General features: G+C 40.9%; 1 protein-coding gene across 1 annotated transcript in view; it reads left to right on the forward strand.

Annotated features, from left to right (window-relative positions):
• The first annotated feature begins 4,341 nt into the window (after nucleotides 1-4,341).
• The window catches only part of LOC139742627 (netrin-1-like), a 90,958-nt gene continuing 75,647 nt past the window's right edge, over nucleotides 4,342-19,652 (forward strand). Inside the window, exon 1 of the mRNA XM_071653152.1 lies at nucleotides 4,342-5,338. Coding sequence (XP_071509253.1) covers nucleotides 4,342-5,338 — 997 coding nt within the window. The remainder of the gene's footprint in view (nucleotides 5,339-19,652) is intronic.

A 19,652-nucleotide genomic window follows, 5' to 3' on the forward strand; every position in this document is an offset into this window, starting at 1 on the left:
AAGGTTTTGATACAAAGCTATCATTTCTTACCTTGCCGAGTCTATATACTGTAATGGAAGTTTTATGAAATATTGATGCATTTACATGTGAACACATATTTTTCATATGATTGGCTAGATCTTTGGCTTTTATGTAGAAGCATCGGTTTTTAAAAAATTTACATTCTTCAGCTGCCGCGTTTGTGAATAAATCATCCGGTGCAAAAACATCAATTACCTTTCCATCAGAACTGATATAGTATCGTGCAAGAGGGTGACATGATTGATTGAAGAGTCTAAAAGATGCCTCAAAACTGTCTTATGAGAAGTAAATGTTGTATTCTTTGATTGTTTGTTTATTTTATCCTTGCATTTCGATGAGTTAGAAAGTTTGATGTTAATTATTGTCATTGTTACCATTGTTTGTTATTATTGAATTCAACATTATTTTCCCGTACGAATAAGGATATTGTGTTCCCAGGTCAAACATAAGCAGAACGTACCAAGTCACGGGCTATCGGAAGACATGTTCTTTTATTTATATACGGTCCACGTTTGTTTTGTTTTTCAAGTTCATATTATTACACGATACCTGGATGTGAAAAGTCAACACTTTTATGTGTGTCCTCATTAGTACGATCCATGCTGTAAGCTCATGCCGTGCTGTCAAATGAAAAAAGCTGAATAATCATTTATATTTTACACAGCAGCCTCAATTGTAGATCCAAAATGTGCTTACAATTTCACCAGGAATGCAACCTGGTGGATTCACAAGAAGGGAGTCCAGCAAGGTCTTTGGATATTTCATTGCCACGAAAACATTAGCTGCTACATAGAACGGCCTTGTTCAGGTCATCGACTGCCACCGTAGTACAATCATACTTCACATCGATGACGGTTGGGAAGGAGGATGCCCATGTGTACAGCGTTAACTCATGGAGGAGTACACGGCCTCAGCGCCGCATGACTTCAAAACAAGGCATCATCACATCACATTCCGAGACCGACAGTAATCATCGCTATGGGCGCTTTTAAATAGTCATACCTCGAGGACTGAAAATACTGCCCTGTTGACGTAGAGAATGCATCAACATACTATTACGACTATAGCGTGGAGCCCGACGTGGGGAAACGCGTAATGACCGCAGATGAGTTTTACGTTTTACAGACAGACTTACATTTAATGGGTCTTTGCTAATTAACCGTGATAATTATTCAGTTTCGAAGTTAATAAAATACGCATGAAAATTGATTATTTTTTTATTACCAAAGCTTTTGTGCAAATGAGGTACATTACAAATCATTACTTTGAAGTGGATTTATCATGACAGACATACTTAACTCAAAAAGATCAGACAGAACAGAACAGGAGGCCCTACTAATCTCCCATATTTCTTTCGTCTTCTTTTTTTAGGCATTACTTCACACTTGCAAGAAAAATATAATCACACTACTCTTGGAAATAAAGCTACAATGCTTAGTAAGTAGTGCCATCGAATATGGATAAGCAACAATTGTCATGTTTGATGTACAAACGGGATACATGTAAATATATATATTCAATATTACACGTTTCTTAGATAAGCATAACAAAGAACTGAGGGGGGGGGGTACAGCGAAACGGATTCTAATTGGATTGCAAAAGTTCTTACAAAACTACACGCGGAGTTTAACAGAAACCAACACCCACAAATACCTCTATAACACTAACTCTTCGTATAAGCAACATTGCGCAGTACATCATCGCAAATAATATGCAGAGCTCGCTTTCTGACATTTAAATGTCCGTTTAACAACTCCTAATTCAATGAAGGAGAAACCAACTTTGGTGTAGCTATATTAAACGGGGGAAATTCACGGTGTCACGATTTGCTCGTCGTCTTGAAACCACAGGGAAGTCGCAAGTGTTTGCTAAAGATTGGCTACTGGTCATCTGGTCTGTAGCGGTTTGCCTAAGATGGCCGAATAATGGGATAATCGTTTTGAAGCATCCCAGCGGGTGAGCTGGTTGAAAACCGGGTTCTACTGCTAATTGCCCTTCAAGTCAACCGTTCCAAAAGAGCTAATGACTATGCGACGCAGTATTTCATCTATTGACAAGATTAAGAGTTTGTATTATTAGCCTTGTAGGACAGTCATTTACGATATGTATCAATATGTATTATGATTATGTGTGTGTGTGTGTGGGTGTGTGTATGTGCGTGTGTAAATTATACTGACAGACAAATCGAGCCGGTGTGGAAAGCAGTGTACCTCTTACTATAATCCTACATGTACTAGCGTTGACGCTTATGAATTTACTTGATGCGGTGCAAGGGATGCTGTTTTCTTTGAGCCAAGTTATCTGGTTTGTCTGTGGGTTTTACATCTCCTATAAAGTTGGATCTCAGAGACTGACAGGACCTTTTGTTATATTGTTTCGTTGTTAGTTTCTTTTCAGATGAAAGTGTTATTGCTACGATTTTTTCCTTCAGTTTAACAAGATGTCTTTGCTAATAATCATATCATTTTGTGTGTGATTAAGTTTCTTCTGCGTCATTGTTTTGATAGTCGTCTCAACGAAGACGCCAGTGCATTCTGTCTCGATGAAGAGAGTTGAAATGGATCGCTGATCGCACGGTGCCGCGATTATAACACAGATTGTCGACGAATCCTTCAGATCAAAATGTAGTCTTGTTTTTATAGAACAAAGAGATGATGATAGCGGCTTCATAAGAAAAGAAAGACCAGCCACATGTATTACGTTTTATTTAATATCAGACCAACCAAGTTGTGATCTCATACAATCATGTATATCTAATACTTATGACCAGTGTCACAACAGTCAAGATGATTATTTAATCATCACTGTATGTACAAGTAATCAAAATCTAGTATACCATTTAAGTGTTTTTGATAGCAATTAACTTGTATGAAAAGCATGCCCTAAACAGATCCCAGTTCATGGCAGGAAAATGAAAACAAAAGAGGGAAATCTGGGATGTCTGTTAGTACAGTATCATCCATTTCTTTCTCTCTCTTTACCTCTTTCCAATTTTTTGATTTCTTTTCTTTTCTTTTTTAACTCTGTTACATTCATGCGTTATCATCTGTACACCCTTTCAAATATCGTCGATGTTACTGTTGTCTGTTTCGAGAATCTCTTTACAATACAGCGCTTCAGAAATGATCCATGTACTTTCCATTTATACCATCCACATTTCTTTAAATAAATTTTCTCTCCTTGCGTGTTCTCATTTACTCCCTCAATGTACGAGTTACAGTGCTTTTATCCTTTCAATCTTGTATCTCTTTCAAGTTGTAAGGTTGCTCTAATGAAAGTAAGCAAATACATCCTTTTTAAAGCCGCAGACGGGACATGGACTGCAAATAACAGCGTCAACAATCAAAGCAGCGACTTAAAGAAAACACAGTTAAATCCAAGCTGAACGAAGCGAACGAGAAATAGTTCGGTGGGAAGAGAGCCAGGGGTAACACTCTTCTTTCTTACGACATCTCGCGCTGATTGGCTGTTAAGCGACGCACGCGTAGTTCACGCCCATGAATTGGGGCATCTGAGCGTCGGTGCAGTAATCAGCCACTGCGGTGAGCTTTTCAACGTTGACATTGCGGGTGCTGAGGGCGCAAAGTGAGACAGGCTGCCCTATTCGATTTCGTTAGTCGCAGACAAATACGGGCTGTTCACTTCTAGTACACTTCACATTATCTACTACCCATGAGACGACTAACCCTGACGTTGTGACCGGATGAGAGAATATTATCAGTATTATTGTAGTGAGACTGGAAGCTTACCTATGGATGCGCGATTGTGCCGTGCTCCACCTCGAGTTTTGTTAGCTTTTCAGTTAGTTTTCTTAAGTTGAAGGCATCTCTCTCTGAATCTTGTCAGAATTTCTCGAAGCCACTGTGTTGAAGTGATATTCGGCTTCCGAAGGAGTGTGGAACTGGATCTTCAGAGAAGGTCTCTTCGCGTCTTTTTTTTTTAATATTTATTTTTTGATCTGTGCATTATTATACAACGTTCATTCTTAACTTTTTATTCCGCTTATGATGATATTGAACTCGCTCTCCTCATGATCTCGGGCGTACAGCATGAGCTTGACATTATAATTTGGCATTATATGTAATTTGCAAGAGTTTACGTCGCCTCATGTCCTTTTCGCCACAGGTATTTGGATTCTTTGACGGAATAATTTCCCATCTCAAGACTGATCGCGAGACAGCAAGGAGCATTTCACCTCGTTTTGTGAAGCTATATTGCAACAACCCATGGTGTGAAATCTAGCCAGTCCCTGTCTTGCATCACCCGTACAGGATTGACTGCAAACTAGTGTGGAATAGGCTTGGTAGTAAAAAAAAAATATGGCTATGTGGTGCTGCTGCTTAGTGTTCATTGTCATGGGCTTTGGCAGCTGCACAGCGGCTCGCTCGGCAGCCAACAGTCTTAGCATGTTCGCTGCTCAGCAGACCCGTCGCGACCCCTGTTATGACGATAATGGTAGTCCAAGGCGGTGCGAGCCAGACTTCATCAACGCCGCATTCCAGGCACCTGTGGAGGCTTCTAGCACATGCGGGAACCCTCCCAGTCGCTTCTGCGCCTTGTCCAGCGGGTCTGAGGGCGAACGACAGAGAAACTGTTTTATCTGCGACGACAGCCATCCAAAACGGCGCCACCCGGCGTCCTACCTCACTGACCTCCACAATCCTAACAACTTAACATGCTGGCAGTCCGAACCCTTCACACAAAGTCAGCACAACGTCAGCCTGATATTAAATATGGGAAAACGATTCGAGATAACATACATCTCAATGGACTTCTGCTCGCTACACCCGGATTCTATGGCTGTATACAAGTCACAAGACTTCGGTAGGACATGGCAACCCTATCAGTACTACTCAAGCCAGTGTCGTAAAACCTATGGATACCCTAAGAATGTCATTATCACCAAGCAAAACGAGCAAGAACCAGTTTGCACCGATATTCCTATCTCCGGCTCCCGTGTCGCTTTCAGCACACTCGAGGGTCGTCCGTCCGCCTACGACTTTGACAACAGTCCTATTCTCCAGGACTGGGTGACGGCCACCGATATCAAGATCGTCTTTAACAAGCTGCAAGCACTCGGAGGGGCAGATGCGGAGACGCCTAGAGAGAGCTTGTACTACGCGCTTTCAGACCTGTCCGTCGGGGGAAGATGCAAATGCAATGGACACGCCTCCAGTTGTGGTCCAGGAAGAGACGGGGAGCTTGAGTGTGACTGCAAACATAACACAGCGGGAAGGGAATGCGAATTATGTAAACCATTCCATTATGACAGACCATGGGCAAGGGCTACCGCCAAAGATGCCAACGAATGTATCCGTGAGTATTAACATTAAAAACTGTTTTGAAAACAACGCCTTTTAAAACCATTGTGTTAATGTAATAACACATTAGCTTCTCATGTTTCTCCCTCATCATGACAAATAATATTAACAAGCAAACGTGATGATCTCTTCTGCAGAGAGTGAGGTATACCTTAATCATGCAGAGATAATTTACTCCTTTTGATATAGGACTTCGTTTCTGTCTTGGCCTTATTACTGAGTGAATACGCAGGTTAAAGTGCCCCGCATGCAGTCTACATATCTTACTGAAGTGTGGTATATTAGTACATATGCACTTGTAGGAAGACACTTTACGCAAGGTAAGAGATGTACGACAGCAATTCATGTCACCTCCACAAATTTGCACTCTCAGCTGCCAAGTCGTACATCAACGAATCATGCTCAGACAACGATCACCTGCATATCCAAACCCTTGACTGGTATGTCCTCGACAGTGAAAGCTTCAATAAATGAGACGTCTGCGTACGTGAATTCAGATTTCTAGTTCGATTCGTTAGATGTTTATATTCAAAACCATAAACAGGTATGCTGTCATCGAGCTCCTTGAGGTGACCTGATAACCCCCATGGGATAGATTACAGATTAGTTATTTTTCATCTGGGGACTACTTTCAAAGCAAGGTGCATTGTTGATCTTATCATTTCGAGTAATCCAAATCAACACACATTTCCTTACAAAGTTAAGCAAGTATCCATAGCAAGAGATTTGTTTGATTTAAAAGAGATGAAGAGGACGACGAGACTCTATCGAGATATGACTTCTGTGATGAAGTCTGTAAGCAGGGATACGCGCTACATGCGAGAAGTGGGGATTTCCCCGTTTCGCTGTTTTGTTTTGCTTTTGTAGGGGAGAATGCTGGACGTTTAATTTGTAACCACCAAGACTTACATAAGGACGAAACAGTGATTTTTTTAAAACTAATTCCTTCTGACTAATGCCAGTGTTTGACTCTTTCTCCCCATTTGTGTGTTTGTTCCGCTTTGTCTATTTGTGTAGTTGTGTATTTGTGTACAATAGAAATATTATTTGTTTGTCCATCGTAATAATGTATGCAAACGTGTCGTGTAAGGGGAAACATGGCCATTTACGCACACACACCGACACAAAGTGAGATACCTTTTCCTCTACACAAATACGCTTGTTACTGTTCAAAAGAAATGAGTAAATCATTATTCTCCTTGACCACACTGGTCGTGTTCCGTTGATGATTTTCCCCATAAGAAATGAGGGGAGGTAAAAGCAATTACTGTACTTAATTACTTCTTTTAGACATGGTGTAGTATGTGACCACATCATTCATATATCTGAGACTATAGTACAACACGCCCTTGTGATATCATGATAACGAAATGATGTTAATTCTCATCACTATAGAAGACTTGTTTCCCTCCTCCCCTACGTTTATTACACACTTACAACTCGACCTATGTCGTGCTTCATTTGAAAATACCATTATGTACCGAGTTAGGTCTATTGCTAATTACCCATTTCGGGTCATGTTGTTAAATACAAAACATAGGGTCTGTTCATAAAGAGTTGCGATTGATCTTCCCTTCGATTTATTGAGCGTATAACTCTGCAAATCGAGTGCAAGTTCAATGTTGAGCGTAAGTCCTGTTTCATAAAGACACGCTTGATTTCAAGAAAACGAGTTGATTGATTCAGTAGATTTGGCGTTACTTGCGATCAATCGAAAAGCTGTGCATGAATCGCAATTTGCGATTGACTTCAGCTTACGCTCAATCCTTATAAAACAGACCCCTAATATTTATTTTGACGCTACAGATTTTCTCTTTGATTTGCTAAAGCATTGAGGGTGCCCTTAAACAGAATTAAACCTTAGCTCGATGTTGAATGAAAAATGGACCTGTTACAGAGGGTCGTTACCAACGTTTTTTGGTAAGGTCTTTTTCCGCTGTTTTCACTGAAATACTAGAAATTATCTTTGGAATCAACCATGGGCGTAAATCCGGGGGGGGGGGGAATGGGGGGATATATCCCCCCCCCCCCTGAAATGGAGGGGGGGGGGGTGGCCTGTACAATCATCCCCCTGAAATTTGAGGAAAAAATGGAGGAAGCAGAAATGTGATTGTATCAATTTTGGCATATTGCATGACGTTCGTACGCTCGCCTTCAGAGAGGTAACAGAGCTGAACAGTATTCTTGTATCTTGTAGGATAATTTATACTTTCTCAAGCGCTCGCTCGCGAAGAAAGTAATATCTACATAAGGTTACAGGTATGGTCCAGACGTTGACAACGTTAAATAGTGTAGGCCTACACGTAAACATGCTGTGACGTGCAACTCGGAACCATCTGCAAATTATGTACGAAAAAAAAAAAACAATAACAAAAACTATATCGCCATAATTGAACCCCCCTCCATTTCCTGAATCATTCCTGAAACAATGATGACTCTGATGACTCAGTCAGGATACATCTATGGGCATACGCAGGGATGGAATCTATCGGGGGGGGGGGGGGGGGGAGCAAAGGGGCATTTGCCCCGCCCCTACGGTAGAGTGTTGGGGCAGATAAATCATTTGCCCTACAAGCAATTCCCGAAATGAGGACAAATCACGAAATGTCTTTATGGAAAATTGTCCAAATACCGCCAGAACTATGCACCAAATCGTTGAATTGCAATCATAAACATGCAAAAGCTCCGCTACTGGATCCCTTTCGATAGACTTTGTACACTTTTGAGATTTACGATTTTCCTAATATTTTATCCAGTGGCGTAACTACACGGGGGGGGGGGGGGGGGATGGGGGCACGGGGAAGTACGTGTCCTTCCCCCCCCCCCCCCACCTGGGCTATTTCCTAACTTTTCATTAATATAAAACACACACACAAAAAAACACAAACAATTAGGGGATGCTATAAAGCGCAGATTTTGGACATCCTTCCCCCGCTTCGCCGCTTGGTCACTTCGACGCCCCCTCGCTGGTCATACCTCCCCTAATCATGAACATAACCGACACCCTTGATTACCAGTGGCGGATCCAGGGTGGCGCACCGAGCGCCCCCCCCCCCCCCCCCCTCTTAATTTCCAAAGCGAAAAAATATAGCTACAAACGGCAGTTTTTGGACTGTAAAATGTCAAAATTTTCAAGCTCGCTCGATCGCATCTAATCGTTATGCCATTCTCCTGATGTTGCTGAAAGTAATTGTCAGCAGACTTTGCGCCCGGTGCGCCCCCCCCCCCCCTTGATTTCCAAAAAAAATATAGCTACAAACGGCAGTTTGGGGGCTGTAAAATGTCAAAGTTTTCAAGCTCGCTCGCTTCGCTCGCTCGCATCTAATCGCAATGCCATTCTCCTGATGTTGCTGCCAGTAATTGCCAGCAGTTGCGCCAGGTGCGCCCCCGTCTTAATTTCCAAAGCGAAAAAAATATAGCTATAAACGGCAGTTTTTGGACTGTAAAATGTCAAAATTTTCAAGCTCGCTCGCTTCGCTCGCTCGCATCTAATCGTTATGCCATTCTCCTGATGTTGCTGTCAGTAATTGCCAGCAATTGCGTCCGTTGCGCCCCCCTTAATTTCCAAAGCGAAAAAGTATAGCGACAAACGGCAGTTTTTGGACTGTAAAATGTCGAAATTTTCAAGCTCGCTCGCTTCGCTCGCTCGCATCTAATCGTTATGCCATTCTCCTGATGTTGCTGTCAGTAATTGCCAGCAGTTGCGCCCGGTGCGCCTCTCCCCCCCCCCCCCCCCTCCTTCAATTCCAAAGCGAAAAAATATAGCTACAAACGGTAGTTTTTAGGCTGTAAAATGTCGAAATTTTCAAGCTCGCTCGCTCCCATCGCTCGCGTTTATTCGTTATGCAATTCTCCTAATGTTGCTGCCAATAATTACCAGCAGTTGCACCCGGTGCGCCACCATTTACAACATCAAAATGCAAAAAGTTCTCACCGTAGGAGGGGGAACATCCCCGTCCCACACCCTCACCCCCCTCCCTCGCTCGGGTTAGGTCGCGTTCATGATATTCAGTGTAAGAATCAATACAAGAAGTTTATTTATGATACCATTTTATAGCTAAATTGTTTAATAATAATCGACATTTGAATATATTGCTACCTTAAACAATTGGGACCGTTTCAAGTCGACAAAACGCGCAAAAACATGCATCAAATTGCACCATTTACAACATTAAAATGCAAAAAGTTCTCACCGTGGGAGCGGGATCATCCCCCTCCCACACCCTCGCCCCCCCCCCCTCCACCATTTACAACATCACAATGCAACAGTTCTCATCCGTAGGAGGGAGAACATCCCGTCCAACACCCTCACCCTCACCCCCCCCCCCCCCTCCCTCGCTTGGGTTAGGTCGCGTTCATGATATTCAGTGTAAGAATTAATGCAAGAAGTTTATTTATGTGATACCATTTTATAGCCAAATTGTTTAATAATAATCGACATCAAAATATATTGCTACCTTAAACAAGTGGGACTGTTTCAAGTCGACAAAACGCGCAAAAACATGCACCGCTCCCTCGCACAGGTATTTCAAAAAAATAAGTCTTCTTACTAAAAAAAAAGTGTGTGTGTGTGTGGGGAGGGGGGGGGCACCAAGCTTCACCAAGCCCCCCCCCCACCCCCCCCCCCCTCCCCCCAAGGCTGCGCCGGTCCGCTTATGGGCTTGTAATCGTGGTGATGGCGACTATCCGATCATCCCCCCACTCCTCAGTACGGATTTACGCCGTTGGAATCAACCGTATCTTCTTGCCTCCAAAGCATTTCTGAAGCATCAGGAAATATGAAAGAGTAAAGAAAATTAACAGAAATAACTGCATGATGCTGCATTCAAGTATTTCTAGCCGCTGTCGCTCGTAGGCTATTAACTATTTGTCCGTTGGACTTGGATTCCCGCGACGTTAATCACGAGTCTCGAGTAACATTCTTGCCCGTTTTGAAAGTGAAATTTTAACGAAACTCAAGACGGCGCTCGGGGCAAGGCGCCTGAGTCAGCACACACACGAGAGAAATATAATATGCATAATAAATGCAAGATTTTCACTAACCATGGGCGAGATTTTTCCCTTGTTTATCATCCTTTAGAAACTGCTTGAATAGAAAATAGATTATAACTGGAGGCCAAAGTGTGTGCAGGAGCGTTACTTCGTAAGTGTTTTTGTTCAAGGATTTATGCTTGTGATTTGTTTGATCATATTACTTTCTTTCATATAAAAAAATAAAATAAAGTCAGTGGAAAGAAAATATCTAGGTACCTACATTATTTTAAATGATTCTTATAAGGAGGACGCATCAAAAGACACGAAGCTCTATCTAAAGAGGTAGATGTAGAACTACATATCTACCTCTTTTGTTAGTCTATGATACAGAATGCACCATAGCAGTATAGGATTTAGTATGCCGTGAGATGCAGCCCTGCCATGTTATGGAGAGTTGTTACATAGTGTTCAAAGTAGATAATGAAAGATACAGTCGCATGCCTTTCTTCATTGTTACAAACTGAAACATCATGTGTAATTAAGTGAAGATATAACCTTGTGTGGTCAATATATGAAACTTATGAGACAATGGCATCATCAATCTTATCTAAGGGCGACGCAACGTCACATTCGTTATGCGTGTACGTGTGTTGTAGCTCCATGGTATGTTACTTGTGTGTTCGAGGTATCATGTTCAAAGGAACAATAGTACTATCTCTATATCAAAATCACTTTCTTACACCGTGTGTCTCTCTGTTCATTACATTAGTAAAGGGAATATTCGGTGTTAAACGTCCTTAACTGTACAGCAAGACTTCATGGAAAGGACGTGGTTTACGGACTCTCGAAGTTTATTGTGAGAGCCAAATACCAGGACGATGACTTTTCTTCACTGAACAATTTTAAAAAGTGTCAAAAATAGTTCCCTCGGCAAATACAAGTTTTGTCATTTCATAGACACTTTCTAAACATGTGTTATTAGGGTCACTTCGGCTGGACAACAAAGTTGGGAAGTCCCAGTTTTCGCCACCCAGCGGGCACCCAAGTGAGGGGCCCAAAGCCCTTCATACTGAGCATGTAATGTGCCCCTTCACTGAAGAATTGTTTTCATCTCACCTCCCTGTTTGTAACCTGACGTGCCTGACAGCGACAGGAAGAAATGATTAAATAAATGAATAAGTGAAACGAAAGCATAACAGATGAAAGAGACATAGTGTCCATTTACACCATTTACACATCCACCCCACCTCTCTCACTCTCTCTCAAAAAAAAAAAAAAAAGCCGAAAAGAGAGGAAAGGGGCATTTCGTCTTCAGTGAATTTGTTTGCCCCTCCGCCCGCTCCGCTTTCCTTCACCTCATTATTTTGTACATAAGTGCTTGCTATGCATCACTGTATGAGTGAAATTACGTCAAATTTTAAAATTTCTTAAGTTCCGCTACCATTCTGACTTACTGTATGTTTAATAAGTATCATACTGATGATGACTCTGACACTGAATAACAAGAATAACAATAAAAAAGAGAGGGATTGTTAACATTAAATCATGACCATCAATCAAAATATTGTTACTTTATTTTTACAAAGTTGCCTGAAAGGTTGTTTAATGCGTTTAAGTAAGGTTTTGTATTGTCGTTTTCTGCCTGACGTTGTCTCAATATTCTCCACGAGCAGTGAGTATAAGGAAATATCTTTCTCCTCCTGATATATCTTTCATCAATGTACAATTGATACGTGTTCATATTGGCTCTATTTGTTATTGTCAAATCGATAGAATGGTAGAGATCTTATCAAAACATGATTCTAAAAGAAAGGTACGGTAGTTTGGTATTAAAGTTTCACACTTTTTCACGGAAGAGTGATGTTGATAACAACCATGTCAGTACGCAGGCCGCACAAGTCTCTAAGCTGATTACTGAGTTAGTTTTTTTTTTTTTTTTTTTACTGATACATGCTCAAATATCGACTTCAGACGTTATTTTTTATCGCTGTACACAAACCAATGTGAGCGTTTTGAGTTGATGACGTTGTCTATCTTCATCTCACCTATGAGTATAGCTGCGTTTCGTGTATGTGGTTGCGAGCTACATTACTACATGTATAATCATCCAGTCAAAACACTATACAGAAACGCTAACATCATTACAGTAACTCACTTGTTTTGGTCCAATTTTGATTGTTTGAATTTACCATAATATTTTGGAGACAAATTAAACGTGATATATATAGAGAGAACTGCCCTTCAAAGGTTTCTTCTGGATGATGAAAAGCCGTGAAATTTTCCCATCAAACAAGGAGTCATAACTGCCATCCAGCTTCTCGAATAAATCATGCCAGATGTTTGTCTGAACAGCGATTTTCAGCTTATTTTTACGTGTCATCCTCTTTCATGTGTGGCAGTGATAGCATCATAGTATGTTCGGCACAAAAATTAATGATAATTACCAGGCCCCAAACTTGTTCAGGCTGCAAATTTACAGACACCGTATCAGTGCACCTTGTCCCTTTCCCGTCCTCCGTCACTTCTTGAAGTGTTTGTGTCTGTAAGTCGTGATACGCATCATTGGGTGAAAGACGAGCTTTTTTACACTTGCAAATTTTTGCTTAGTCCCGTACCATAGGTGGGGCTAAGGGGGGGGGGGGGGGGGGCCTTAGCCCCACCGTTGGTACCGGACTTTCCTCAGCCCACTATAGCCCTTAAAACACTTGTGTTTCTTAACCCCGTACTTTCTCTGACCCAGGAGTATCGTTAATCCCGTACCAATTTTTCAGCTTTTTACACTCGCCAATAAATCCCGTACTAGCTCTTTTTCGGGGCTAATGAGAGAAAACTGACCTTTTTACACTCGTATTTCTTAGTGCCGTACCTTCCAAACCACATGAATATTAATGATTACGCTGTACACTGTACAAGTACACGCACGCACCGGCAGCACTTGATTATCTCGTTTCTGATTGGTCAGTGGGGTTCGGACTTCGTCTCCATCGCTTAGCCCCGGATTATTTTTTCGTTCTGTTTACACTCGCTTGCTTGGCACCGCAATTGCGGGGTTAGCACCGCAATTGCGGTGCTAACCCTGCTATTTTGTAGGGCCAGATAGTACGGGATTATCGATGGGGCTAGCCCACTTTGGCAAAATCAAAGTGTAAACAGAAAGTGGGCTAAGGAAAGTCCGATACCAACGGTGGGGCTAAGGCCCCCCCCCCTTAGCCCCACCGTTGGTACAGGACTAAGCAAAATTTTGCAAGTGTAAAAAGCCCTTTTCTGTTTACACTTGTTTTTGCCAAAGTGGGCTAGCCCCACCGATAATCCCGTACTATCTGGCCCTGCAAAAAAGCAGGGTTAGCACCGCAGTTGCGGTGCCAAGCAAGCGAGTGTAAACAGAACGAAAAAATAATCCGGGGCTAAGCGACGGAGACGAAGTCCGACCCCCCACTGACCAATCAGAAACGAGGTAATCAAGTGCTGCCGGTGCGTGCCTGTACTTGTACAGTGCACAGCGTAATCATGAATATTCATGTGGTTTGGAAAGTACGGGACTAACAAATACGAGTGTAAAAAGGTCAGTTTTCTCCTTAGCCCAGGACAAGAGCTTAGTACGGGATTTATTGGCGAGTGTAAAAAGCTGAAAAAATTGGTACGGGACTAACGATAGTCCTGGGTCAGAGAAAGTACGGGGTTAAGAAACACAAGTGTAAAAAGGGCTTATGAGTACTTTTAGTATGGTGTTCGTCGAGCGGAGTCATATGGGAATGGTTTGTTTGGTTGGTTGGAGTTTTAAAGAAAAAAAAAAACCCAAATAAGTCGTAGATGAATTATGATACGACTCTCTGCAATCTCAGTAAGAAGGACCAATAACTTTCTTTTTTTCCCGGAAAGAAATAGTTCAACCTGTGTACATGCAGTTGTAGTTTGTTTAGTTTGTAAGTGTCAAAAACTTACACAATGCAGAGGGCAACTTTCATTATTATACTTTGGTTAGTAAAGTCATTGTAGGCAAATCTTTCTTGATATTATTACATACATTTTTTTCTCCTGAAGGTTGCGTTGCCTAACTAAGACTTATTATTACTTTTGTCGCAGCTCTGTGAATTAATGTGATTTTTTTTTCTCTTCGTACATTGAGAGGAATTTAGCGGATTTCGCCTATGGCTAGAATCGATGAAGGGTGGCGGAAAGAAAAGACAGAAGAAAAAAGTCGAAGGAAAGAAGGAGAGAGAGAGAGAGGAGAAACAGGCGCGGGAAATCAGCGGAAATCCAAGTAGAGGAATAACTGAGGCGCCTTCACATGTTACAGCATCGACGTTATGCATCGATCGTCGGCAGTGTCAGATCTGTTTCGACATCGGTCGAACCGTAGTGCCCTGACAAGAGTCAGTCGTCGATGATAGATCCGACGTATATATTGACGGTTTTGAAGATTACCCCCCCCCCCCTTCCATTCCTTCCTATACACAATCAACATACCCCAGTATTGATATGGCTAACGAGACAACTTTTCTAACCCGTTGATTCATTGTGCGTGTGTGTGTGCGACAAATTTGAGGCAGGTAATAACTACGACAAAACAAAACAAAACAAAACACGCTAGCGAAAAAACGTTTGTATAATTATCTCTTATTGCAGGGATTTTGCTGTTACATGCGCTTGCATATAGGAATGCATTTGTCAAGTCAAAATACATATAAGATGCATTCTCCCGTCGAAAGCCATGTGAACTTACAAACTAAATACGAAATTTTGTTCCGAGTACTTTTCAAATATAAAAGAATTTGATATCAGTTACGTTTAACCATTTACCATCTACACTATGTGCAATCCGATGTCCCTTTCATATTCTGCGGGTACTAAACTGGGCAAGAATTTTCCGTGCGGTATGTGTGTTAATGGAGGGTATCTTTGATAGGATGGGGATAAATGGAGGTCACGGACCTTTCGCTTGGATATGTTTCAGGCAAAGTTTGCAAAAATTTTGCCACTGGGCTCATGGGGTTGATTTTGTGATTAAGTTTGATTTCTTTGTATGTATAGAACGATACATGGTGAAATTCTTTGATTTCATGCTAGAGCCAAGCTAGAAAGGATTCTCCTCCTGTGCGACAATTCTTGTTAGATTGAGACACGTGCATCAACCGAAAACACAACTATTGCATCACCATGTGTACTTTGTTAATCTGTAACGATGTTGTTTTTTTTTCTAGTTCATGCACTTTTATTTTACATTGCTGTAACTCGTGAATACATGTTTATGTCTTCAAAAAGAAGAAAAGAATCACCCGCTCAGCTTTGAAATTCGCATCGGATTTTCTGAATACAAACTATGATCAGTTGAGTTGAGTTGATCTAGGACTATCTGACCTTAATGATTAACAGCCCCTTACTAGGTACGGTAAGAATGATTTTTATTATTAAAAAAAAAACATACACTAAAAAAAAAAAAACCCTGAAACGCCACCGCTAATCAGTTATCCTACGAGAGAGAAACCTTAGATAAGAACTTTCTAATTGAAATCACTTTAAGCAATTTCCATTTAAACTTTTGCGATCTTTAGTTTTGCATTTATTGTTTTATTCAACGTAATTATTTCTTTTCGGTAAAGTCTCCCCAAAAGACGTAAAGATCAAAATAGTGTGGGGGTAGCCTATAATAAAGAACCTAGCTATCATCCATACGTTCTGTTCAATGCCCTGCCTCACGTCCCTATACATCTATGTAATTATACACTCATTAATAGGATTCCATGTAATAGATAACTTCATGGTGTTGTCGGCATATAAAACAACCGAAGGAAAACTGCCTAAAAGAAGTCCTTGTCAAAGTATTCCATTACTCCAAGATCTGACCATACACTAGGCACAGCGTTCAAATTCATGTGCGTATATAGTAATAACTGGTCAGCCATAGAATGATGAAGACGCTTGTGGGAGCATTGTTTTCCCTCTCCCGATCCTGCCAAGAATGTTTGGAGGAATTGGAGCATATGTTAACTTCTACTGGTCTCATCATGAAGTAAGACCCCCCCCCCCCCATGACTATTAAATCCTAGCCGTAATATGCTCGCCGTGAGATTGTTCATTGTTGATGTACATAATAGTGCTCATATATACATTACCCTGTACAAAATTCCGATTCATGAGTGTTATTGGCATCTTTGAATTTCTCCCTATGTTACTCGCCACATTATGGATCTGTATCTATAATTGCCCATCCAATTGTCTTTCTTTTTTCCAAACATCTGGTGCTTCCTGTGCTAAGTGTTGGTGCATATTGGTACATATCGGCTTAGATTTATAATGCACGATGTCAAGATAAACTCGTTCCGTTATACATTCTGCGTAATTTCACTGAAAACGCACTGTTAGCCATGACATACTGTTGAAGTGATATAACGAGGTACAGTTACAGTGCAAAGGCTGCCGTTTTATCTGTGCTAGCTGGTAAGAGCGGCTATGAGATACGGCTGTCCTCACAAATACTTCACACATGCATGCCGGCGTCACCTTCACAGGTTTGCGCTAGCACATTCCAGATTATTTTTGTGAGGTTGAACACTTATTTGTGAGATCACCTGCTCTGATCCGTCTGAGGCAAACGTGAAGACGAGGTGAACATTCGTGATGATGGGCTGTTTAACAAAGCTCTTGTCTGAAACGCGGTGATTCTATACCGGTACAGTAAAGCCAATAGTTCCCCGTTCCCGACTAAATTTCAGCGATAGCTCTTGGGCGTTACTCACCTATACCTAACGCGCTAACAGTTGCAACGTTTACCCCCTTTCTGTTCTGGTTGATATCCGTTTTCAAGAATCGATTGGTACATTATTTTGTCGCTGTCAGATGAAAACGTCTAACATGTTATGATCGTAGTGGTGTACATTGTATATGACGACACGGACGACATTCATTGTCATGGGAAAATTACAGTGCGTCATATTTTGTTGGAAACACCCGCATTCGAAGAGCAAATACCTGCGTCTCTAAATAAGAATGAAAACATGCCTTGATAACTGTGAGCGTAGGAAACTCAAGAGTGATTCCGAATGATTTGATGATATCATATCATTCCGGAAAAAAACAACCAGTGATTGCGATTCACCTTAATCATATTTCAAGAGCGAGCACTAGCTTACGACAAGACACGTTTAAAGATGTAAGATATACTATGAGAATCTCATTAGTGTTGTGTTGTGTTATTTTATATCAGCATCACCTAATGGTTGGTGTAGCAACAAAAAGAATATTGGTGTAATAACGACAATGAGACTTTCAAAAGTTCTAGCATGATTGTGTTCATGATATCGATAATGGTTGCCAATTTTAATAGTAATGGTAATGATAATGATAATGATAATGATAATGATAATGATGATGATAATGATAATAATAATAAAAAAAAAATAATAACTTGAAAATTACGACCAAAGTGTTTCTAAGCGCTTTACCTGTTGTCAAGAGAAACGAACATATAAATCGAGTACAAATAATCCATAAATTACACAATCATCGATATTGTTCTTCAAATAAGTGCGTCTTGAGTTTCTTTTTGAAATTGTCAATGGGGGTAGATTACTGAATATGAGTAGGGAGGTTATTTCATAGAAGGAGGCACAAATTATACAGCTGTACCTAGCTTTCAACTTTTGTGTCAGTGAACTGTTACATGTGCCTCCGAACAGCGCAAGGATCCTTGAACATTAAAAAATTCAGCTGAGGTTTATAATGCCCATCAGGACTCCCCTGGCTGTTTTCGTTGCCAGGCGATTGATTGCCCGAGCGGGAAATTAGGCGTGACTCGAGTCTCGCTCCTCCTGTGAGTGTTGGTGCCTGCTAACCATGAAAGTACAAACAAATACGAGCTTGGTGCCAGTGGCAGTGCCTCACGTTGACATCGCGGTGTCGACGAAATACCTGACGACAACCGCTGACAACTGGTGTGGTCTGTGCTATCTTCACAGCAGTTTAGATATTAGAATAGATATAAATTTGATGGATTTTACAGCGACATCTGTCGGAGAGAGAGAATTTTGATATGAATAAAAAAACCCGACAGAAGCTGGTTCATTACACGTACTGAACTTGCACTCTTGTGCGCTGTCAATCTTGTCTATGACAATAACAATCGAGTTCCCGCATAATCATCTACACAGGCCATACCTATTTTGGCGTGATCTACGTGAAATAGTGGAACGCACTCTGCAGTAACAATTCTGAAGGAAGCAATGGTAGCTGCATTACAGCGATCCAACGAAAGTTGTGTTGGTATTAATCTTACAGATTAATATGAATGAATAATTCGGAAACAAATAGCGATTATGCCAAAAGGACGAGTGTATCAGTTCAGTTGTGACAGCCTACGTGTAGTCACCTAATGTGTAAGAGTCGTTCTTTTCTAATCGAATTGTTATGCTTGGGAATAGTCATTCTGCATATTCAGTGGAACTGTAGATCGGATCGACTGCAAGGCCAAGCGACATTTGAAATCAATAAAAGTAATTGTCCTAGATGAGTATGAAAATATGTAATATTTAGAATTTAGTCGGTCATGAATATTGGGAAACTTTAATCACCATCGACTCACCGTTTGGTCGAAGGCATGATCACTGCTTTCACTTCGTCGAAGCCATTAATTGCACTGAAGTATAGGCCTGTTTCATGTTAATCAATTCAGAGCTACTATATAACACAAGCTAAGCAACTGCAATTTTTTATTATGTCTCGTTGTTGTTTTTTTTACAGGTTGAACATTTACCGACCGAACATGTGATCTGCATTCATTTTGTATTAGTAGAATTCTTTGCGTATTCGAAATTAGTAACAAAATTACATGTTCTAAGTTTTTTTTTTAAAGTTGACAAAAATTGACATTATGTCAGTAAAATAAACGCACGATCACTGTAGTATGCAGACTAAAGTGTGATGGCACTGTGGCATAGTGGATAAAACTTTTGACTTTCAATTGCGGGTCCCAAGGTCGAATCCCGTCAAGTGACTATGTCACTGGATAATACGTTTTAACCCACTATAAATATGTTCTCTCGATCCAGGTGTATAAATGGGTAACCGGCAGTGCTAAGGTAATGATAATGGCAGGACCCTCTGGTAGAACAGTTTTTTTTCTCCTCCTCCTCCTCCTTCTTCTTCTTCTTCTTCTCCTTCTTCTTCTTCTTCATCTTCGTTTTCTTCTTCTTCTTCTTCTTCTTCTTCTTCTTCTCCTTCTTCTTCTTCTTCTTCTTCTTCTTATTATTATTATTATTATTATTATTATTGTAATTATTATTATTGTTATCATCATCATCATCGTCATCATCATCACATCATCATTATCATTACATTGT

This window comes from Diadema antillarum, unplaced genomic scaffold (genome assembly GCF_040938485.1).
Source record: "Diadema antillarum isolate AM-2024a unplaced genomic scaffold, OU_Dant_1.0 seq00001009_RagTag, whole genome shotgun sequence".
NCBI classification, from domain to species: Eukaryota; Metazoa; Echinodermata; class Echinoidea; order Diadematoida; family Diadematidae; genus Diadema; species Diadema antillarum.